The sequence below is a fragment of the Tachyglossus aculeatus genome, chromosome 5 (genome assembly GCF_015852505.1).
Source record: "Tachyglossus aculeatus isolate mTacAcu1 chromosome 5, mTacAcu1.pri, whole genome shotgun sequence".
NCBI classification, from domain to species: domain Eukaryota; kingdom Metazoa; phylum Chordata; class Mammalia; order Monotremata; family Tachyglossidae; genus Tachyglossus; species Tachyglossus aculeatus.
Window position 1 is genome coordinate 90,202,985 of NC_052070.1, and position 24,643 is coordinate 90,227,627.

The 24,643-nt window shown below is 46.6% G+C and overlaps 1 protein-coding gene across 1 annotated transcript in view; it reads left to right on the forward strand.

Moving 5' to 3' along the window:
- The first annotated feature begins 6,136 nt into the window (after nucleotides 1-6,136).
- ADAMTS17 (ADAM metallopeptidase with thrombospondin type 1 motif 17) overlaps nucleotides 6,137-24,643 on the forward strand; it is a 389,768-nt gene continuing 371,261 nt past the window's right edge. The window contains exons 1-2 of the mRNA XM_038746936.1: nucleotides 6,137-6,235; nucleotides 8,088-8,422. Coding sequence (XP_038602864.1) covers nucleotides 6,157-6,235; nucleotides 8,088-8,422 — 414 coding nt within the window. The 5' untranslated portion in view covers nucleotides 6,137-6,156. The remainder of the gene's footprint in view (nucleotides 6,236-8,087; nucleotides 8,423-24,643) is intronic.

Sequence of the window (24,643 nt, forward strand, 5' to 3'; positions counted from 1 at the left end):
CATTTGGCAGAAGGGAAGTTGTTGGATTACCTGTCAGTTTCAATTGTCTCTCAAGCCAAATGTTTCGCATCCTTGAAAACAGAACCAGGCTCTGAATGGGGTAAGCACGTTATTGCAGCAAGGAACTAACTTTACGTGGGCACAATGAGAGACTCAGTGTCCATCCTACAGCAACCCTTGTCCAGCAATCATGGATAGGGTTTCACCTGTCAGTAGCATCATCTTCAAAATCAAAGGATGGATAAGCTGATTGGTTATTTTCATTTATCCCTTTCTGGGCCCTATCTTGATCAACTCTCACACTTTGTCTCCGCAAACACCTCAAAGTATGTTCCCTGAATAATTGAGAGCTTTATTCATTCATTCAATCAATCAATCAATCGTATTCATTGAGTGCTTACTGTGTGCAGAGCACTGTACTAAGTGCTTAGGAAGTATAATTGGCCAACAAATAGAGACAATCCCTACCCAACAACAGGCTCACTGTCTAGAAGGGGCATCTTAGTTGTGGGCTATGTCTCTATATTTATGTCTGTCTCCCCCTTTAGACTGCAAGCTCACTGTGGGCAGGGAATGTGTCTGTTTATTGTTACACTGTATTCTCCCAAGAGATTAGTACAGTGATCTACTCACAGCAAATGCTTAATGAATACTGATCGACTGACTGACATGTTGAGACTCCATTCTTTTAGTTTCCATCTGGGAATGGAAGCAGAATTTACTAGTGTACATTCAATTCACTTTTTTATGGTATTTGTTAAATGCTTACTATGTGCCAAGCACCATTTTAAGCACTGGGGTAAGTACAAGTTCATCAGGTTGGACACAGTCCATGTCCCACATGGGGTTCGCAGTCTTAATCCCTATGATTCCAGCAATCCCTACAAATGATGTAATTGAGGCATAGAGAAGTGAAGTGACTTGCCCAAGGTCACACAGCAGACACGTGATGGAATCAGGATTACTGATTAATCTGGACTACTGATTACTGATTAATCAGTCTGGACTACTGCACCAGCCTTCTCTCTGATCTCCCATCCTCGTGTCTCTCTCCACTTCAATCCATACTTCATGCTGCTGCCCGGATTATCTTTGTCCAGAAATGCTCTGGGCATATTACTCCCCTCCTCAAAAATCTCCAGTGGCTACCAATCAATCTGCGCATGAGGCAGAAACTCCTCACCCTGGGCTTCAAGGCTCTCCATCACCTCGCCCCCTCCTACCTCACCTCCCTTCCCTCCTTCTACTGCCCAGCCCGCAACCTCCGCTCCTCCACCGCTAATCTCCTCACTGTACCTCGTTCTCGCCTGTCCCGCCGTCGACCCCCGGCCCACGTCATCCCCCGGGCCTGGAATGCCCTCCCTCTGCCCCTCCGCCAAGCTAGCTCTCTTCCTCCCTTCAAGGCCCTGCTGAGAGCTCACCTCCTCCAGGAGGCCTTCCCAGACTGAGCCCCTTCCTTCCTCTCCCCCTCGTCCCCCTCGTCATCCCCCCATCTTACCTCCTTCCCTTCCCCACAGCACCTGTATATATGTATATATGGTTGTACATATTTATTACTCTATTTATTTATTTATTTATTTATTTATTTATTTTGCTTGTACATTTCTATCCTATTTATTTTATTTTGTTGGTATGTTTGGTTCTGTTCTCTGTCTCCCCCTTTTAGACTGTGAGCCCACTGTTGGGTAGGGACTGTCTCTATGTGTTGCCAATTTGTACTTCCCAAGCGCTTAGTACAGTGCTCTGCACATAGTAAGCTCTCAATAAATACTATTGATTGATTGATTGATTGATTGATTAGAACCCAGGTCCCTCTGGCTCCCAAGCCCATGCTCTATCCACTAGACCACCCTGCTTCTTTAGGCCATAGTGAGGCCTACCCTCTTACTCTCAGATACGACTGCCATTGAAGGAAGCAGGGATTGTGCAAGAACACAGAGCAGAATTCATCCTGTTAAATGTTTCTTCCCATGTATTTGTTCCGGGGGGTCAGATTCTCATTCTGTGCTCTTCCACCAAGGTGCGAAAGGATTATAGTTCTCTTTAATTAAGGCTTATACCATTTTTTTAAGAGAGGGTAAAGGAATTCTTTAAAAAAGAAATTCTTTAGAAAAGATGGCTGATTAACCTCTCCGAGGACATGGAATTCTGTCTTTTCCTCACTGCTGAGGTGAAGGCTTTGCTTATATTTGTGTCTCCTCGGGGTCGCTGCTTAGATCCCACCACAATTCTGCAAGGGTCACACTTTTCTCCTAGCAATGCAATCCCTGGACCCTGATCAAAACCTGCCTACCCACTGCCACTCTTTGTGCTGAGATTGGACTTGATATTCACTGTGACCTGTTACAAACTGGCCCTTGAGAGTCCTTGACTTATTTTACTGCCACAGTAGAAGAACAATCTCTGGGATCATAGACCAGAGGTCAAATTCTATTTTTTTAGTGCTCACAGTTTGGGCACTGGAAGAGAAGTTGATTACTGGAAGTGTGGTGATGTTGATCTTTGAGGCTGACTGAAAAAAACACGCTATGTTCTCCTCTGCTCCCCAGAGACAAATTTCTTATAACAGTGGTCATTCTACACAGGGTGGGTGTCTCTTTTGGATAAGCTTTCAAGAGCAGTAAAATGAATTTTTGACCCAAATCTGCAGAGGAAAGCTCTAACCAAACTAACTTCGTGGGGACTGATGCATACAGACAAGATTAAGAGTATGGAGCTGTGCACCTGAGAGTCTCACATTCAAGTCAATCCATGGATCCCAAGCCTCATTATTGCTGTCTGATGAGCAGGCTACACTTTGGCCATTTTCCCTCCACTCTAGTCTTTTCTCCCTACCTCATCACCTTCCTGAGATTCTCTATGACAACAAAGGTCCTTGTCAAATTGGTAATGCTACATATGGGAGAAAACAGCTAGGCCTAGTGGAAAAAGTACGTGCCTGGGAGTCAGAGAACCTGGGTTCTAATCCTGCCTCTGTTACTTGCCTGCTCTGTGACCTTGTGAACTCACTAACCTTCTTAGGGCCTCAGTTCCTTCATCTGAAAAATGGGGATTCAATACTCACTCTTTCTCCTTAAAATGTGAGTCCTTTGTGGGACAGGGACTGCGTCCAACTTGATTAATTTGCATCTACACCAGCACTTAGTTCAGTGCTTAGCTGATAGTGAGCACTTAATAAATACCATAATAATTAAGCATTATTATTAAAGCATGGTCAGATAGCTATTTTTTTACAGCTTTATCTTGTCCTGTAGACTGTAAGCTCCTTGTGATCAGGGATCACATCTACCCAATCTGTTTGTTTTGTACTTTCCAAAGTGCTTAATATAGTGCTCTGCTCACAGTAAGAGTTCAGTAAAACTGACTGATTGAAAGAGTGCCTACCTATTGTTGTATATCTTGGGAAGTGAATGACCATATACAGTAAGTGCTCAATAAATACGATTGAATGAATAATAAGGAGAGGAAATAATCCTCATGGGAAAGAAAACATTGCTTCCCTCTTTCAGGAAAAAAATCAAACAAAGTAGAGCTCTTTTGCCCTCCTGTGAGTTTGACAGCTAGGGAAAAAGAATCTAAACTGTTTGCACTTACCATTTACAATCCTTCGAAAAGTAACAGGGAAGGTGTGAACAAGAGATCCACAGGGGATCTACATGGGAATGAGGCACAGTGAAGAGTCTGGTTTGAGAGGAATTATGCATGATGCATGCAAGCTGGGGTGCAGTGGGAGAGAAGGGAGGATATATCCGAGAGGAAGCATGGCATAGTGGATATAGCTTGGGCCTGGGAGTCAAAAGGATCTGGGTTCTAATTCCGACTCCACCACGCATCTGCTGTGTCACCTTGGGCAAGTCACTTCACTTCTCTGTGCCTCAGTTAAACCTCATCTGTAAAATGGGGATTAAGACTGTGAGCTCCACAGGAGACATGGACTGTGTCCAACCTGATTAGCTTGTATCTACGCCAGTGTTTATTACAGTTCCTGGCACACAGTAAACATTTGACATATACCGTAAAAAAGTAGAGGGGAAGAGATCTGATTGAGTGAAAAAGTCAGTGGTTAAAGAGTTTCATCTTGATGCAGAGGAGAAAAAATACAGACCACAAATTTGAGTGTTTGGTGGAGATTTATGGGTGGTGGTTGTGGGTCACCTTCTCAAGTGGGTCAAAATGGTTCATCTGAGACGGGTGATCATTTGGAACTCATGCCCTGTTCGAGGCTGTTTGTTGGGCAGCTCCGTCTATCCCTACTTTTTTGAGAACCCGACTACGTCTCCTCCACTCCACCCCACCAGAAACCTTGAACATATCCACACTGAACTCTGAGCTTCCATTCATTCATTCATTCAATCAATCATACTTATTGAATGCTTACTGTGTGCAGAGCACTGTACTAAGCGCTTGGGAAGTACAAATCAGCAATATATAGAGATGGTCCCTACCCAACAATGGGCTCACAGGCAAGAATGAGTGAGTTTCCACACATTGAAAACTGTCCTAAGAAGTTCAGGTCGATTTCTCCAGAGATTGAAATAATTCTGCTAATGGGAAAAAAGTGTTCGTACAAAATGGATACTCTATTCCATGCCCGGGTAAATAACAGGATTGTGTTAATGATGATGACATCTCCCATTGTAAATGACGGTTGAACCTTGGTTTATTCATGAAAAATCTTGGGTGGAGAATCTCCATAAAGGAATTGATTATAGTGACAGAGGTGTATGCAGTGCCACCGAGATAGTACTAGGAAATCAATTAGATAGAATGTAATTAGTACTTAAATAACAAAAACGGTTTTAAAGTGCCCTTAGAATGTCTCGGAATTGTATTGAAAGACGTGAGTCCATTTAAAAGGAATTAAAATCAGGTTTATGCTTTCCTAGGATATAAATAATCCGCTGACGTGTCTTCTGCAGAACAGACTGCAAAAAGAGGCAGTGAAATCTCTTTCCGAGGCTACCTTTAAAAATCGGGCAGATTGCCTGGGATAACCATAGGGCAATTCTTCCCAGAAGCTGAGGGGACCGGGGAGTGCAATAGAGAAATCTCCCAGTTCCTTCGTCTACGATGTGGCTCAGTGGAAAGAACATCATAAGTGCTTAACAAATACCAGTATTATTATTATTATTATTATTATTATTATTATTATTATTATTATTGAGAAGCAGCATGGCTTAGTGGCAAGAGCCCGGGCTTGGGAATCAGAAGTCATGGGTTCTAATCCCGGCTCCGCCACTTACCAGTTGTGTGACTTTGGACAAGTTACTTCACTTCTCTGCGCTTCAATTACCTCATCTGGAAAATGGGGATTAAGCCTGTAAGCCCCATGTGGGACAACCTGATTACCTTGTATCTTCCCTAGCGCTTAGAACAGTGCTTGGCACATAGTAAGTGCTGACAAATACCAAAATTATTATTATTATTATTATTATGTTTATTCCTTGCCGTGCACCCAAGGTGAAAATCGCTTTTCGTACGCCGCCGTCCCGGGCAGGTTGAATAATAATAATAATGATGGCATTTATCAAGCTCTTACTATGTGCAAATCACTGTTCTAAGCGCTGGGGAGGTTACAAGGTGATCAGGTTGTCCCACGTGGGACTCACAGTCTTCATCTCCATTTTACAGATGAGGTAATTGAGGCACAGGGAAGTTAAGTGACTTGCCCAAAGTTACACAGCTGACAATTGGCAGGGGCGGGATTTGAACCCATGACCCCGGACTCCCAAGACCGCGCTCTTTTCCACTGAACCACGCTGCTTCTCATGAAGGGACTCCCGCGCGCCACCTGGCGCCAGATCCCGGGTCACTGCAAAGAAACCACGTGTAAAAAAAAAAACGGGCTTACAACATAACCATTGAGCCTGGGGTTTTTTTTTAACCCGCCCCCGTCCACCCCCCGGCCAATCGGCCAGCAGGGGGCGGAGCGATGGGGGCGCAAGCTCCAATCGCCGTCCGGGGTCGGGGAGCAGGCGGGGTTGGGGATGCACCACGTTGAATTTGTCCGCTGCGCTAATTAATTTTTCCGAAGGCTGGAGGGCTTCACTCCAGCTGGGGAATCTGCCGCCACCGCCGCCGCCGCCTCCTCCTCCTCTTCCTCCTCTTCCTCTTCCCGCTCCTCCTCTGCAACAGACAAGACTTCTCCGAAATACAATGTTTGACGGTTCTCTCCTGCCCCTCCTTGTATTTCCTTTGCTGCTGCTACTGTTTTGTGGAACGGACACCAGCGCAGGTAGCCCTTTCTTTCCTCTCTCTCTCTCTCTCTTTCCTCTTTTTCTTTCCTCTTCTCATTCTTTGCTTTTTTTCTTTCCTCTTCTCTTTTCTTTTCTTTCCTCTTTTTCTTTCCTCTTCTCTTTTCTTTTCTTTCCTCTTTTGCTTTCCTCTTCTCTTTTCCTCGTTTTCTTTCCTCTTATTCTTTCCTCCTTTTCTTTCCCCTTATTATTTTCTCTTTTTCTTTCCTCTTCTCTTTCCACGTATTCTTTCCTCTTTTTCTTTCCTCTTCTCTTTCTTTCCTCTTTTTCTTTCCTTTTCTCATTCCTTCCTCTTTTTCTTTCCTTCCCCTCCCGCCTCTCTCTCTCTCTCCCTCTCCCTCCCTCTCTCTCTGTCTCTCCCAGGGGTTTGCCGGTCCAGGACCGCCCTCCTCTCCCCAGCAGTAGCAGCGGCCGAAGTTGGCCCCGGGCTGAGAGGCGCGGATTTCCATTCCCTGCAGTCAGAGCCAGGGCTGGGGGAAGAGTGGGGAAGGGGGAAAAGAGCAGCTGGTGGGGAAAGGGACGGTGCCCGGGGAGCTCTTTCACTCTTTCCCGGTCCTCTAGCCCGCCGGATCTTTTCCGAGGACCAAACAGGCGGAGGCTCCCGCAGCACTCGCTGCCTTCACTTGCACAGAAGTCTCCTGATGCTGTTCCTTTTCCCCCTTCCCCTGGCTCAGAGACTGCAGTTAGCAGCTGCGAAGGGCAACGTGTGTGGTTTCGGGAAAGGAGAGGGAAAAGTCCTCGTTCAGGGGTGGGGAGTAGAAGAGGGGGAGAGATCTGGGGGGAAGGGGAGACGGGACGAGAGGGAAGTTTTGCTAGACAGAAGAGAGAAGTCCATTCAGGATGCGCGAATTGGTCACTAGGTCATTATTAATCGTATTGAGCGCTTGCAGGGTGCAGAGCACTGTACTAAGCGCTTGGGAGAGTGCTCGAAACAAGAACTCCTCCCCCCGAGGCTGGGTCGAGATGCCCCCAGTGCTGGAAGCTGAGGCCGGGGCCGAACCCATTATTATTAATAATAATGATGATGATGGTATTTGTTAAGCTCTTACTATGTGCCAAGCACTGTTCTAAGCGCGGGGGTATAAACAGGGTCATCAGGTTGGCCCACGTGGGGCTGACAGTCTTCATCCCCATTTTACAGAGGAGGGAACTGAGGCCCAGTGAAGTGACTTGCCCAAGGTCACACAGCAGACAAGTGGCAGACCCGGGATTAGAACCCACGTCCTCTGACTCCCAAGCCCGGGCTCTTGCCGCTAAGCCACGCTGCTTCTAAATAATAATCATAATAATACTGGTACTGATAATAATGATGGCATTTGTTAAGCGCTTACTCTGTGCAAAGCACTATCCTAAGCGCTGGGGAGGAGTAAGGTGATCAGGTTGTCCCACGTGGGGCTGCCAGTCTTCATCCCCATTTTACAGAGGAGGGAACTGAGGCCCAGTGAAGTGACTTGCCCAAGGTCACACAGCAGACAAGTGGCAGACCCGGGATTAGAACCCACGTCCTCTGACTCCCAAGCCCGGGCTCTTGCCACTAAGCCACATTGCTTCTCAATAATAATAATAATAATACTGGTACAGATAATAATGATGGCATTTGTTAAGCGCTTACTCTGTGCAAAGCACTATTCTAAGCGCTGGGGAGGAGTAAGGTGATCAGGTTGTCCCACGTGGGACTCAGTCTTCATCCCCATTTTACAGATGAGGCCCAGGGAAGTTAAGTGGCATGCCCAAAGGCCCACAGCTGCCAATTGGCAGAGCCCTGTTTTGAACCCATGACCAAATACTGGTATTTGTTAGGCGCTTAGGATGTGGGGCTGTTCTCCCCCGCAGACTCCGGAGCCTCCGCGGAGCTGCAAGTGGTCCTCCCCCGGCGGCTGCGGCCTGCGGACCCCCACCTGCTCCCGCGGCCGGGAGGGCAGGACCCCGGCGTCCGAGCCCCCCAGCCCGGGCCCAGCGACCTCCTGCTGCACTTGCCGGCCTTCGGGCGAGACCTGTACCTGCAGTTGCGCCGGGACCTGCGCTTCCTCTCCCGGGACTTCGTGGTGGTGGTGGTGGAGGAGGAGGAGGGGGCGGCCCGGACCCCCCTGCCCCAGCGCTGCTTCTACACCGGACACGTGCTGGGCTACGACGACTCCTTTGCCTCCGTCAGCGCCTGCGGAGGACTGGTAATAATCATCATCTTAATAACGGTGTTGATAATAATAATAATAATGATGGCATTTGTTAAGCGCTTACTATGTGCGAAGCACTGTTCTGAGCGCTGGGAAGGATACAAGGTGATGAAGTGAGGTTGCCTCACGTGGGGCTCACCGTCTTAATCCTCATTTTACAGATGAGGGAACTGAGGCACAGAGAAGTGAAGTGACTTGCCCAAAGTCACACAGCTGACAAGTGGCAGAGCTGGGATTTGAACCGGCCTTCCCAGACTGAGCCCCCTCCTTCCTCTCCCCTGCCTCCTCTTCCCCACCCCCGCCTTACCTCCTTCCCCTCCCAACAGCACCTGTGTATATATATATGTATATGTTTGTACATACTTATTACTCTATTTTACTTGTACATATTTATTCTCTCTATTTTATTTTATTAATATGCTTTGTTTTGTTGTCTGTTTCCCCCTTCTAGACTGTGAGTCCGCCGTTGGGTAGGGACCGTCTCTATATGTTGCTAACTTGTACTTCCCAAGCACTTAGTACAGTGCTCTGCACACAGTAAGCGCTCAATAAATACGATTGAATGAATGCATGAACTGACCTTTGACTCCCAAGTCCGTGCTCTTTCCACTGAACCACACTGCTTCTCAATGATGTTGACGATTCATTCATTCAATCGTATTTATTGAGCGCTTACTGTGTGCAGAGCACTGGACTAAGCGCTTGGAAAGTACGAGTCGGCAACATAGAGAGACGGTCCCTACCCATCAACAGGCTCGTAGTCTAGAAGGGGGAGACAGACAACAAAACAAAACCTGTAGACAGGTGTCAAAGTCGTCAGAACAAATAGAATTAAAGCTAAATGCACATCATTAACAAAAGAAATAGAATAGTAAATATGTACAAGTAAAATAGAGTAATAAATCTGTACAAATATATACACAAGTGCCGAGGAGAGGGGAAGGAGGTAGGGCAGGGAGGATGGGGAGGAGGAGAGGAAAAAGGGGGCTCAGTCTGGAAAGGCCTCCTGGAGGAGGTGAGCTCTCAGTAGGGCTTTGAAGGGGGGAAGAGAGCGTGCTTACTGTGTGCCAAACCCTGGGGTAGACACAAGGTCATCAGGTGGTTCCCACCTGGGGCTCACGGTCTTGCTCCCCATTTGACAGATGAGGTAACTGAGGCCCAGAGAAATTAAGCAGTTTGCCCAGGGTCCCACAGCAGACAAGTGGCGGAGTTGGGATTAGAACCCACCTTCTCTGACTCCCAAGCCCGGGCTTTTGCCACTAAGCCCTGCTGCTTTCTTCCCCCAGCCCTCCTCCCTCTCCCCTTCCTCCCAGCCCTGTGCAACACGGCTCCCCCGGGCTGTCCCAGATAATAATAATAATAATAACAATAATGGTATGTATTAAGCGCTTACTTTGTGCCGAGCACTGTACTGAGTGCTGGTGTAGATACAAGCAAATTGGGCTGGACCCAGTTCCTGTCCCACACGGGGTTCACTGTCCCAGTCCCCATTTTCCAGATGAGGCAGTTGAGGCCCAGAGAAATGAAGTGACTTGCCCAAGATCACACAGCATACATGTGAAAGAGCCAGGATTAGAACCCATGACCTTCTGACTCCCAGGCCTGTGCTCTATCCGCTACACCATGCTGGTGGGGTGGGAGAGTGAGTGTGCGTGTGTTGCTCCCGAGAATGAATACCTGTCCCTGAGGTGACGTGCACCTGAGAATGTCCCTTGTGAGAAATGGGTATATGCCTGGGTGAGAAATGTGGCTCAGTCAATGGGATTTATTGTGTATACAGGACCTGAATGGGGAAAGAGAAGATATCAGAACCCTCTCCTTCCTATCAAAAGATGCTTCCCCCAGCTGTCCAAAGAAAAGTTGGATGTAAAAGGAGAAAAGGGCATTCATTTATGGCAGGGATGCACTGGGGGTGTCTGTGTGGTGTGTGTGATAGCCAGCCCTCTATTGTATGGGTACTCACCTGCTGCACTTCCTGCCTCAGCGGGACCCCAACTGATAGTGACATGGATTGTGAGGGGCCCTACATAAGGCGCTAGAATCAATTCCTTTGCACAGGTCTTGAGTAGTCTTAGGACTGTGGCTCACCTATCATTCTCCAAAGAAGGCAGGTGTGTGTGTACGTATATATACCTCTTGGATCTCTGCTCCACAGCACCTTGTGTACATGTCTATAATGTAATATCTGTCTCCTCCTCTAGACTGTAAACTCCTTATGGACAGGGAACATGTCTGCCACTCTACTACATTGTACTCCTAGTACAATGCTCTGCACACAGTAAGGGCTCAATAAATATCATGATAAATACACACACACATATATCAATCAACACTTAGAACAGTGCTTGGCACATAGTAAGCACTTAACAAATACCATCATTACTATTATTATATTTGGAAAGTATTCCTTGCGAGTCAGTTACAATCCCCTAAAAAAGTGGGAGTTCACACCCACTGAACCCAGTTCAATCTCTAGCATCATCCACAGCTGCCCACATCTAGACCATGTGAGTCCAGAGAGATGGTCGACTGGGTTTCTCCCACCTGCTGGGAAGGCAGTTTCTCCCTTGACTCTTGTGAAGTGTCAGGTAGGCAGGGAACAAACACATCTGACTCATGACTTGCTGCCTTTCATAAAAACTTTTGCCCGAGTTAGTCTTGGCCCTTAACCGCTGGAATCGCCTACTACTCTACGTGGAACCGATTCAGGCATGTTCCCCCTGTTCCAGGGCCGGGTTGGGTTTGGGGCAGGAGTGCTCTTCTTAAAGGCTGAAAACTCCCAGCTTCTGTCCAACTACTGACATGTGGAGCCGGCTTCTGGACCGCACACGGATTCTTCTGAGGCAGTGTCTGTAAGATGACCTTTCCCAGGGAGCTGGTGTCTGGTATCAGACCAGAAAGGCTCATATTGTTGGCTGGTAGTCATTCCTGGGTCCCCTGTGGTGTTTACGATCTGAATCGGTAGGTAAGTTTTTATTACAGCCCCTTTGTATCCTCTAACTCTTCCCCCACTGGGTCAGTTGCACATCAGGAACTGCTTTTTCCTTTTGTGTTCCACCTCAGTCCACATTCAGTCCTTAACTCTTGTCTGCATCAGAACTGAACACCAGCTAGGCAATTATTAGCAAACTATAAAAGTGTGGTGGAAATATGGAGTTGGGTAGATAAAGGGAAGGTGGGAGAGGGCTGGCTCTCAGACTGACTTGAGCAGGGAAAATATTTATCACTCCTGGTTTCTTCCAAATAATTCATCAATGCCCAGGGGGAAAGGAAAGCAGGGAGGGGAAGGCTAGCTCCTGAGGTAAGAATTCAGGAGGTCCCCACTCCAGATTTTTTGGGTTTTTTTTCCTTTGTAAATGGTATTTAAGCCCTTACTATGTGCCAAGCACTTTATTAAGCGCTCGGGTAGTTACAAGTTAATCAGGTTGGACACAGTCCATGTCCCATGTGGATTCATAGTCTTAATCCCCATTTTTCCAGATGAAGTAACTGAGACCCAGGGAAGTTAAGTGACTTGCCCAAGATCACACAGCAGACAAGTGGTGGAGGCGGAATTAGAACCCAGGTCCTTTGACTCCCAGGCCTGTGCTCTTCCCACTGGACCACACTGCATCTCAATTCCCTTCTGTTTTTGGTTGGTTCTTGTATTCTGGAGTAGAACAAGATTTGGAAGGACCAGGCTTCTTTGCAACACCCATGGAGTAGTACTGGCCTGAGAGGGACATAAATACTGCCACTGAAGTGGGTGGGGTAGGTGGATTCATTCATTCATTTAATAGTATTTATTGAACACTTACTGTGTGCAGAGCAATGTACTAAGTGCTTGGGAAGTACAAATCGGCAACATATAGAGACGGTCCCTACCCAACAATAGGCTCACAGTCTAGAAGGTGGATTTGGGAGGAGAAAGTGGGGTAGGTCAGTGGAGGCCAGAAAGGGACTCTGCATAAAGTAAGCACTCAATAAAGCCGATTAAAGTGAAGAAATAATTAAAAAAACCCCGAAAGTTTGACCATGTCACTAAACTTAGATAAGACCAGAGGAAAATGTGCAACCAAACTTGTGACATGGACCACAACGCATTAGGTTTTAGGAAGAACTGTGCTTGACAGCACTTTCCTGTCTTGCTGTATTGCTTAGTCTCGTTTACCAGGCATCCCATTTGTTTTAGTTTAGGAAATAACTTCAAGAGTTGAAGTTTATGCCTTTTGGTTTACCGTTTTCATTAAGTAGAATATTTGTGGAATATTTGCCTGTGAAAATACAGAAAATATTACCTTCAGCCATTACCAAAGGGTGAGCTATCTGCCTTATTTTGCATCTTATCTGAAAAGCGAAGTAGTTTGACACGCATCACACAGCTGAGACAGAACTTTTCTTTGTGCCATGGGAGGGCGCTGTGCCTTAGATTAAGGAATTCATCCAAGATCCTAGTTATTAGCCCATTTCTGATTGACAGTGTAACCTTTTTTTCTCCCTTTTGTGGGAGGGGGGAAGCTGGGGAGGTAGCTGGAGTAGCTGTGCTGTCTTTTTCATTCATTCATCCAATCGTATTTATTGAGTTCTTACTGTGCGCAGAGCACTGTACTAAGCGCTTGGAAAGTACTAGTTGGCAACAGAGACAGTCCCTACCCAACAACGGGCTCACAGTCTAGAAGGGGGAGACGGACAACAACTAAAAAATGTGGACAGGTGTCAAGTCGTCAGAACAAATAGAATTAAAGCTCGATGCACATCATTAACAAAATAGAATAGTAAATATGTACAAGTAAAATAAATAGAGTAATAAATCTGTACAAACATATATATATACATATATATATATATATAGGTGCTATGGGGAGGGGAAGGAGGTAGGGTGGGGGGATGGGGAGGAGGAGAGGGAAAAGGAGGCTCAGTTTGGGAAGGCCTCTTGGAGGAGGTGAGCTCTCAGTAGTGCTTTGAAGGGAGGAAGAGAGCTAGCCTTGGCGGGTGTGCAGAGGGGAGGGCATTCCAGGCCAGGGGGAGGACGTGAGCCGGGGGTCGATGGTGGGACAGGCGAGAGCGAGGTACAGTGAGGAGGTTAGTGGCAGAGGAGCGGAGGGTGTGGGCTGGGCTGTAGAAGGAGAGAAGGGAGGTGAGGTAGGAGGGGGCAAGGTGATGGAGAGCCTTGAAGACGAGAGTGAGGAGTTTTTCCTTGATGCGTAGGTTGACTGGCAGCCACTGGAGATTTTTGAGGTGGGGAGTAACATGCCCAGAGCGTTTCTGCACAAAGATGATCCAGGCAGCAGCGTGAAGTATAGACTGAAGTGGGGAGAGACAGGAGAATGGGAGATCAGACAGGAGGCTGATGCAGTAATCCAGTCGGGATAGGATGAGAGATTGAACCAGCAAGGTAGCTGTTTGGATGGAGAGGAAAGCATGGATCTTGGCGATGTTTTGGAGGTGAGACCGCAGGTTTTGGTGACAGTTTGGATGTGAGGGGTGAATGAGAGAGCGGAGTCGAGGATGACACCAAGGTTGCGGGCTTGTGAGATGGGAAGAATGGTAGTGCCATTTACAGTGATGGGAAAGTCAGGGAGAGGACAGGGTTTGGGAGGGAAGATAAAGAGTTCAGTCTTGGACATACTGAGTTTTAGATGAGTTTTATCTTCAGTCACTGACAGCTGTGCCCTTTGCTATTTGGTATGCCTTGCTGAATCCATTCCAGAACTGCTTGGTTTCTAAAGCTTTCCAAAAAACTAAGGATAGAGAAAAAGAAATGAAATTAAAGACTAGGCATCTAGAAATAGGACCTGTACAATGGCTTCATTGAGCAGTATTGCCAGATCAAAGGTAAAAACTTTAAAAAACAAAGTAAATATTAATTATTTGAATTTTGTAATTCATAAACTGAATTGTTTCCTTTTTATGAGTTATCAAACTACCTAGGACACTGCTGGGACAAATTGCAATTCTATTTTATTCAACATTGGATTAAGAAAGGATTAAGATGTAGCTAGTGATAAATTCACAGAGAGTGAATGCAATCACCTGTTCTGTGGGACTGGAGTCATTTAAAGGAAGCATCTGAGTGGAGGCTTAGTTCTAGAAATTACAACTTTGTCCAAAGCACTGTCCTACAGTACTCTCATGCCTCACAGTCAATGACATTCCCCTTTTGCTTTACTGTAGTTTGAGGGTGGCCTTAATTTTTGAGATAAACCTGGCATTAAATAATGAAATAGGGAAGCTGCATAATCTAGTAGCTAGAGCAGGCACCTGGAAGTCAGAAGGACCCGGGTTCTAATCCTGCTCTGCCACTTATCTGCTGTGTGACCTTGGTCAAGGCGCTTCACTTCTCTCTGTGTCTGTTACCTCACCTATAAAATGGGGATTAAGACAGTGAGCCTCATGGTGAACACGGACTGTGTCTAACCTGATTAGCTTGTTATTACCCCAGGCACATCACTGGTGTCTCTCTATTTCAAGAAATTTGACATCAATGCCTCCTGGAAGGGGAAACAAGTGTAAAGATGGGTAAAATTACAAGGTCGCAGCTGATAGGATTCAGCAGGGCAAAGGGGTTTAAGCTCTGAGGAATAAATTAAAAAAGTCTTATGAGGAAAGGCACTGCAGAAATAAATCTTTTGAGGGAGGGGGCTTTTTTTCTGCCTCTCCTAATAAAGGAGAGAAAGCAGAGTCAGAGGGCCCTACTTGTGGTTGGGCCTAGAATGCTTTTCATAGCCTATTCATCTTCAGAGGGATGTTGGCAAGCTTTGCAAAGTTTGCACAGAAGGGCCACAAGGAAACAAGCAATTCTACCCTGCCAAGGCCATGACCCAGTCAGGTGCCTGTTGTCTCAGAAAGTGGATATGGGGCCAGATGGACCCTTCCTGAGTGGGATGAATTGTATATTTGGCTTTTTTAAGGGGATGATGTGGTTAGGCTACCTTTTCCCCCTTTAAGCTTCCAGTCAGTCCTCTGACTCATTATCTTATGGTCTCAGAGCACCTTTAGGTATTTCTCAGAACAAGAAAGAGAAGCAAAGAACTTTTCTTAGACCTCCAGTTGGTGTGATGGAGTAATCACTTTTACTTTGAAAGCTGAGATTTATTCTACCTAGGGACTAGGATAATGAGACATTCTGGGAGATGACTGGGTATTGGAGAACCAAAGTTTTTCCCCAAAGCAGTGTCCTTTCCATCCTAATGGAGGCTCAGAAACCCATTGGAGAAATCATGGATTTAGTCTTGCATAGCACAGAAAACAGGATTTTCACTGTGCTTTCTTGAACATTTTATTCACCTGTTCCATATTTAAAAAAATAAATGAAAATGTCCCCATTGTTCAGATAGAGAAATCAAGGCCCAAAGTGACAACAGGGAAGATATTCAGGTCACTCAACAAGGGATGGAAAAGGGAGTTATAGAATTTAAATTCATTATGGACAGGGAATGTGTCTGTTATATTGTTATATTGTACTCTCCCAAGCACTTAGTACTGTGCTCTGCACACAATGCTCCATAAATACAATTGGCTGACAAACTGGTCAGTCTGATGAATGATGTTACTGAAACTCTGGCCATCTGTCTTAAATGACTCATTTTGTCAGACTGAAGAGTTAGTGACAATATGTTATAAAAGGCATCTATCAATGGAGTTTTGAAATGTTGTGCACAGTAATTTTTGAACATTAACAGTTCAGTAAATCCAGCTAAACAGGATTTAGTTGTAGCTAAAATCTCATAAGGACAGGTGGAGGGAATGTAAAAATCCAAGCTAGGTAAGTAACCATTATCAATTGTTGCTAAATATACCTGATTAATGAAAGTAAATTCAAGCAAAAAATCCCCTCAGCCTAAGGAGTTTTCCATTTAAAAAAAGCAAAATGGTCTGAGGTACTTAAACTGGGAGGCCCTTGTGGGATAGGCACTGTGTCCAGCCTGATTATCTTGTATATAATCCTGGCACTAAGTACAGTGCTTGTCATGTAGTAAATGCTTAACGACTACCATTAAAAAGAAAGAAAATTCCAGAATGGCATTGTGGGTGCAGTGATCCCCTGGAGGCCTGGGAGCTGGAAAATGATAGAAAAATGAGTGGCAGTTGAACAGTCCGAGAGAAGGGGAATGAGCAGTAGGAGGTAAGTTTGTAGTGGAAGGATTAATGCATTTTTTAAGCTTCAGGGCTGCTAATAACTACTTCCATGTTGACTCTGTCCTTCTCATGCACTCTCATTTGGTTTCCAAGTCCCTTAGCACAGCAATCTCAGAGCTTTGAGTCCACTTGGAAGAACTGCTGGCATTTTATTGTGGCACGAGGTTCTTGCTGTGCCACTGCTCCCTAATTCTAGTCTACCTGTTGAAAAACTGTAGTGTGCATTAACCTTGCAGAGACAGTGCATTGAAGACAGAAATCATAAAGATAGAAACCACAGCACTCCTCACCATTGGCTTTAAAGTACTCAATCACCTTGCCCTGCCCCACCTCACCTCGCTATTATCCTACTACAACCCAGCCCACACACTTAGCTCTTCTAGTGTTAACCTTCTCATCATATCTAAGTCTCATCTATCTCACTGCTTACCTCTTGCCCACATCCTGCCTCTGGCCTGGAATGTCCTCCTTCCTCATAACCAACGCAATTATTCTCCCTGCCTCCAAAGCCTTATTCAAGGCACATCTCCTCCAAGTGGCCTTCCCTGACTAAGCCCTCTTTTCCTTTTCTTTAACTTCCTTCTGCTTTGCCCTAACTTGTTCCCTTTATTCATCTCCTAGCCCCACGGCACTTATGTACATGTCTGTAATTCATTTATTTAATGTTTGTCTCCCCCCTCTAGACTGTGAGCTTGTTTTGGGAAAGGAATGTGTCAGTTATATTGTTACATCGTACTCTCCCAAGTGCTTAGTATAGTGCTTTGCACACATTAAGCCCTCAATAAATACGATTGACTGACAGCACCAGGAAACTGTGACATTTTGTTTGGCACAATTTTCAGCTTGGACTTGCTAAGCCCCTCGAGGCACAAGCCCTGTGTCTAATTCCCACCTGCAGAGTAATAGCCATAGTTTACTCTCCTTTTCCATGCCCACTCTGATCCTCGGAGACTTCAACATCCACATGGATATCCCTGGCGACTCTTCTGCCGCCCGCCTTCTATCTCTCCTTGACGCTGCCAACCTCTTGCTCCACCCCACCTCGCCCACTCACCAACTTGGTCATACCCTCGACCTCATCATCTCCTAACGCTGCACTGTGTCCACCCTCACCAACTCTGAAATCCCTCTCTCTCATCATAATCTTCTCACCTGCCTCCACACTCACACTCCTTTCCCTTGTAAATCCATATTACTCCCTCACAGAGATCTCCGCTCTCTTGACCCCATCCATCTTTCTGAGCGCCTCACACCCCACCTCGTCTCCCTCTCCTCTACCCAATCTTGATGATCAGATTGCTGCTCTGAACTCTACCCTTTCTACTCAGCTAGACTCACTCGCTCCCATTTTCCTTTGCTGCTCTTGTACCACTAACCCACAGCCCTGGATCACTGCCACTGTCCGCCTCCTTCGCTCTGATGCTCGAGCTGCCGAACGTTGCTGGCGAAAGTCTAAACACCATGCCAACCTCATTCACTTCTAGTTTATCCTTTCCGGCCTTAACTCAGCCCTCTCCTCTGCCAGACAAAACGATTTCTCCTCCCTTATTGACACCCATGCCCATCATCCCCGTCAGCTCTTCCGTACATTCAACTCCCTTCTCAGGCCCCCGGTTCCTCCCCCTCTTCCACCCCTTACCGCCAAAGATCCGGTCTCCTACTTCATTAATACAATTAAATCCATCAGGTCTGACCTCCCCAAAGTCACTCCCCACCCTTCTCCAACCCCCCGGCTCTCAACACTCTCTGCTACTCTCTCATCCTTCCCAGCAGTATCCTCAGAGGAGCTCTCCTCCCTCCTCTCAAGTGCTACTCCGTCCACCTGTGCATCTGACCCCATTCCTTCTCATCTCATGAAATCTCTCGCTCCGTCCCTTCTCCCCTCCTTAACTTCTATCTTCAGCTGCTCACTCTCCACCGGTTCCTTCCCCTCTGCCTTCAAACATGCCCATGTCTCTCCCATCCTAAAAAAACTCTCTCTTGACCCCACCTCACCTTCTAGTTATCGCTCCATCTCCCTCCTACCATTCCTTTCCAAACTCCTTGAACGAGTCGTCTACGTGCGCTGCCTCGAATTCCTCAACACCAACTCTCTCCTCAACCCCCTCCAGTCTGGCTTCCATCCCCTACATTCCACGGAAACTGCCCTCTCAAAGGTCACTAATGACCTCCTGCTTGCTAAATCCAGTGGCTCATACTCTGTCCTAATCCTCCTTGACCTCTCAGCTGCCTTTGACATTGTGGACCACCCCCTTCTCCTCAACACGCTATCCAACCTTGGCTTCACAGACTCCGTCCTCTCCTGGTTCTCCTCTTATCTCTCTGGTCATTCATTCTCAGTCTCTTTTGCGGGCTCCTCCTCCCCCTCCCATCCTCTTACTGTGGGGGTTCCTCAAGGTTCGGTTCTTGGTCCCCTTCTGTTCTCGATCTACACTCACTCCCTTGGTGACCTCATTCGCTCCCATGGCTTCAACTATCATCTCTACGCTGATGACACCCAAATCTACATCTCTGCCCCTGCTCTCTCCCCCTCCCTCCAGGCTCGCATCTCCTCCTGCCTTCAGGACATCTCCATCTGGATGTCTGCCCGCCACCTCAAACTCAACATGTCCAAGACTGAACTCCTTGTCTTCCCTCCCAAACCCTGCCCTCTCCTTGACTTTCCCATCACTGTTGACAGGACTACCATCCTTCCCTTGTCACAAGCCCGCAACGTTGGTGTCATCCTCGACTCTGCTCTCTCATTCACCCCTCACATCCAAGCCATCACCAAAACCTGCCGGTCTCAGCTCCGCAACATTGCCAAGATCCGCCCTTTCCTCTCCATCCAAACCGCTACCCTGCTTGTTCAAGCTCTCATCCTATCCTGTCTGGACTACTGTATCAGCCTCCTCTCCGATCTCCCTTCCTCTTGTCTCTCCCCACTTCAATCCATATTTCACGCCGCTGCCCGGACTGACTTTGTCCAGAAACACTCTGGGCATGTTACTCCCCTCCTCAAAAATCTCCAGTGGTTACCAATCAACCCACGCATCAGGCAGAAACTCCTAACCCTCGGCTTCAAGGCTCTCCATCACCTCGCCCCCTCCTACCTCACCTCCCTTCTCTCCTTCTACAGCCCAGCCTGCACCCTCCGCTCCACTGCCGCTAATCTCCTCACCGTGCCTCGTTCTCGCCTGTCCCGCTGTTGACCCCTGGCCCACGTCATCCCCCTGGCCTGGAATGCCCTCCCTCCCCACATCCGCCAATCTACCTCTCTTCCTCCATTCAAGGCCCTACTGAGAGCTCACCTCCTCCAGGAGGCCTTCCCAGACTGAGCCCCCTCCTTCCTCTCCCCCTTCTCCCGTTCTCCATTCCCCCTGCCTTACCTCCTTCCCTTCCCCACAGCACCTGTATATATGTATATATGTTTGTACATATTTATTACTCTATTTTACTTGTACATATCTATTCTATTTATTTTATTTTGTTAATATGTTTGGTTTTGTTCTCTGTCTCCCCCTTCTAGACTGTGAGCCCACTGTTGAGTAGGGACCGTCTCTATATGTTGCCAACTTGTACTTCCCAAGCGCTTGGTACAGTGCTCTGCACACAGTAAGCGCTCAATAAATACAATTGATTGATTGATTGTATGCAGAGCACTATATTAAGCACCGGGAAAGAATGCCAGGGGTGGGAATTAGACATGGTCCCTGTCACTTGTGGAGCTAAAAACCTAAAAGTTTAAGTGTATATTGTATACTCTTTCCCAGCAATTAGAACTGACAGTACTGCATATAGCAAGTGCTTAATAAATACTATTACTACTGACTTTTAAAATTATGCTAACATGCCCTACAGATCCCCGCTTCAGAGGTCAGCTGGGGATTTTCTTGCATCCAACTCTTCTCACCATCACAGTTAGATGTCTTGAGTTAAAGTCAGTTACACTCACTAAGGCCTTGAGAGATAGGGAGAACCAGAAGGTTTTGTGGCTTGGAGACATGGAGAATTGACTTCACTCGTTATGTGATATACAGTTATTTAGTTGTTTATCCCTTTAGACCCTTGGCGGAGAAGCTTCTTGGGTTGAGTAAAATGCAAAACACAAAGTCTTTTACAGTGGTTTAAATTTATTTTCTTCTCAGTGCCAAAAAGTTGTGCTAATGTTAAATGGTGATGAAACTAAATTTTTCTTACATATTTTTGGCATAGGAGCGAATGGCTGGCCCCAGCTCAGGAGTAGTCATGTTGTTTTTAGTACGTCAGCACCAGATTTACAACTTTCTCTTAAACCCATGTAAAAAAATCCAAACAAAATAAATGCATAACCCCAATGAGATTTTTTTTAAAGAGCCATTGAGTACAATGCTATTGTATTAGGTTTTCTCTATACCAATTTAGGCAATGCTGAAAAATGCCTTTTGGAAGGCTTTAATTCTTGGAAAACGGAGCTTCCTTTTATGAATGAGGTTTCAGGGGGAGCTGATTGAACCAATTAAAATCTAATTTCCAATGGTGGCTGTTATTAATCCTGCAACCATTGTTTCCATTTTCCACTGCCTGGCCCTCAGGGCTTGTCTTTTCCTTGAGCTTTTTGTATCTCTTGATCAGATTTGATGCTGGAAGAATATGCCATCACTGCAGATAGCTGCTTAGATCTTTACTTTTTCTCAAAGTGGGTGGAAAGGTCAGGACAGCTCAGTTCATGGGGTGGTGGGTTAATCCCGAAAAAAAGTCTGAGCCCTGTTGCTGTTCAATTTACTAGCTGGAGAGACTGTTTTCCATGAGCCTTTTGCCAACCCCAGGTCTCAGCAATCACTTCAATCAATCAATGCTACTTGAGTGTTCACTGTGTGCAGAGCACTCCAAGTACTTGGGAGAATAATAATAATAATAACATTTAAGTGCTTACCATATGCCAGGCAGTGTTCTAAGGGCTGGTATAGAAAAGCAGCATGGCTCAGTGGAAAGAGCACAGGTTTGGGAGTCAGAGGACATGGGTTCTATAATCTCAGCTCTGCCACTTGTCTGCTGTGTGACCTTGGGAAAGTCACTTCACTTCTCTGTGCCTCAGTGACCTCATATGTAAAGTGGGGATGAAGACTGTGAATCCCACATGGGAAAACCTGATAAACTTGTGCCTTTCCTCCCCCCTGCCTGGCCCAGTGCTTAGAACTGTGCTTGGCACATAGTAAGCACTTAACAAATACCATTATTATTATACAAGCAAATCATATTGGACACAGTCCCTGTGCTACATGGAGCTCACAATCTTAATCCCCCCCTTTACAGATGAGGTCACTGGAGCCCAGTGTAATGACTTGCCCAAGGTCACACAGCAGGCACGCGGAGGAACAGGGATTAGAACCCAGCTCCTTATAACAGAGCTGGTAGACACATTCCCCTCCCACAACGAGTTTACAATCTAGAGGGACTACTTTGGCCAGTGTCACAAGAGTTTGAGGTGTGTATTGGCTGGTAAAAGGTGTATGGGCTGGCCCTGAACCTCCCACATTCCTCCCATGAGCTGCGTGTTTATCTACCTCTCCCACCTGGCCAGTCGAAGCACGTGGGAGGAGCCTGGAGTCCTCCTGGGTGACTTGCTTTAACGACTCCCACCTGGTCCCTCTTCTGCCCCATGCACCACAGAGAAGTCGGTGGTGCCAATGAGCTGCCCCTCTCCGGGGCATTTCCAGGGTGTGACTAAGGGATGCCGCTGTGCCAGCTCCCCGGGAGCCTGTCTCCCTTGCAGGGTGAGTTGGGGCATGAAATGGCATCCTTCCTTAGCCAGAAAGGTGGAAGGGAGTGGGGAATGGGATGTGGGGAGCTACAGGAAGGTAAAAATAATGATGCCTTCCCTTCACACATCCACCAAACTAACTCTCTTCCTCCCTTCAAAGCCCTACTGAGAGTTCATCTCCTCCAGGAGGCCTTCCCAGACTTAGCCCCCTTTTTCCTCTCCTCCCTATCACTGCACCCCCTCCCCACCATACCTCCTTCCCTTCCCCGCAGCACTTCTATATATTTGTATGTATTTATTACTCTATTTATTTTACTTGTACATATTTACTTCTCTATTTTATTAATGCTGTGCATATAGCTATAATTCTATTTATTCTGATGGTTTTGACATCTGTCTACATGTTTTGTCTGTCTGTCTTGTTGTCTGTCTCCCCCTTCTAGACTGTGAGTCCATTGTTGTTTAGGGACTGTCTTTATATGTTGCCGACTTGTACTAACCAAGTGCTTAGTACAGTACTCTGCACACAGTAAGTGCTCAATAAATATGATTGAATGAATGAATGGCAATTGGTAAATGCTCCCTAAGTTCCAAGCACTGTTCTAAGTGCTGGGATACAAATGAGGTCATCAGGTTGTCCCACACGGGGCTCACAGTCTTAATCCCCATTTCAACAGGTGAGGGGACTCAGGCCCAGAGAAGTGAAGTGGTTTTCCCAAGGTCACCCAGTGGACAAGTGGCGGAGGCGGGTTTAGAACCCAGGCTTTCTGACTCCCAAGCCACGTTGCTTCTCTTTGCACTCAAGCTCCTGGAGTGGGAATGGCCAGGGGGTTCTAGGGGTTGCAACGATTTGCAAGACATTGGGCAAGTGTGCGCTTCCCTGTAGGTCACACGGGGCCACTTTAAGACCGTTTTTATTTGTCCAGCAAAACCCCTGTGGTGTTCTTGGAAGAGGTGCCGAGACAGAATACTTGAGTCGTGGTTGAGCACAGGATTCTGGCCTGTCCACCCCGGGGAGAGACGTTCCCCGAGGCAACACAGTTTAGTAGGAAAAGCAAGGGACTGGGAGCCGAGAGATCTGGGTTCTGATCCTGCCTTTGCCACTTGTCTCTCTGGAAGGTCATGGGTTCTAATCCCAGCTTCCCCACTTGTCTGCCGCGTGACCCTGGGTAAGTCACTTCACTTCTTGATAATAATAATAGTAATTGTGGTATTTATTAAGTGTTTCCTATGTGCCACACACTGTTCTAAGTGGGGAGGTAAATACAAGGTAATCAGGGTGTCCCAGGTGGGGCTCACAGTCTTAGTCCCCATTTTACAGATGAGGTAACTGAGGCACAGAGAAGTGAAGTGACTTTCCCAAGGTCAAACAGCAGACAAGTGGTGGAGCCAGGATTAGAACCCATGTCTTTTAACTCCCAAGCCCGTGCTCTTTCCACTAAGCCAAGCTGCTTCTCATTAGCTTGTATGCACCCCAGCCCTTAGTACAGTGCCTGGCCCACAGTAAGTGCTTAACAAATAATAATAATTATAGTACTTACTATGCTTACTATGTGCCAAGCATTGTTCTAAGCGCTGGTGTAGATACAAAGTAATCAGGTTGTCCCAGGTGGGGCTCACAGGCTTAATCCCCATTTTACAGATGAGGTAACTGAGGCACAGAGTAGGTAAGTGGCTTGCCCAAGGTCACATAGCAGACAAGTGGCAGAAATGGGATTAGAACCCACAGCCTCTGACTCTCAAACCCGTACTCTTTCCACTAAGCCTTGCTGCTTCTCAAATACCACAATTATTATTATTCTCTGGGCCTCAGTTATCTCATCTGGAAAATGGGGATTAAGACTGTGAGTCCCAAATGGGACAGGGACTGTGTCCAACCTGATTCCCTTATATCTACTCCAGTGCTTAGAACAGTGCTTGGAACATAGTAAGCACTTAACAAATACCTTCATTATTATTACTTCGATTTCCTCATCTGTAAAATGGGAATAAGAAAGCTGCACGCCCTCCCTCTTAGACTAGAAGTTTTGTTTGGAGTCTCTTGAATCTACCCCAGTCCTTGACACACAGTAAGCTCTTTAAAATGCCATCAGTTACTCTGATTATTATTTACTTGATCTAATTCCATATTGGTTTCCCTTGGGGAGAGGAGGGAGATTGGGGAATCCCGATCTAGGGCTAACCTCCGTGCCTCACCACTGATCAAAGAAGCTGAGGGCTGTTCATCTGGAATTTTGACCATTTGCCCTCTTAGTGGAGTGTGAAAAGTTCCAGGTCACAGGCAGGTGTGAGGGAGCTTCAGTAATCTTTCCCAGGGTGATCTCAGGATTACTTGTGACTCTCTCCACCCTCCCCACCCTTCTTCGTTTATTTTC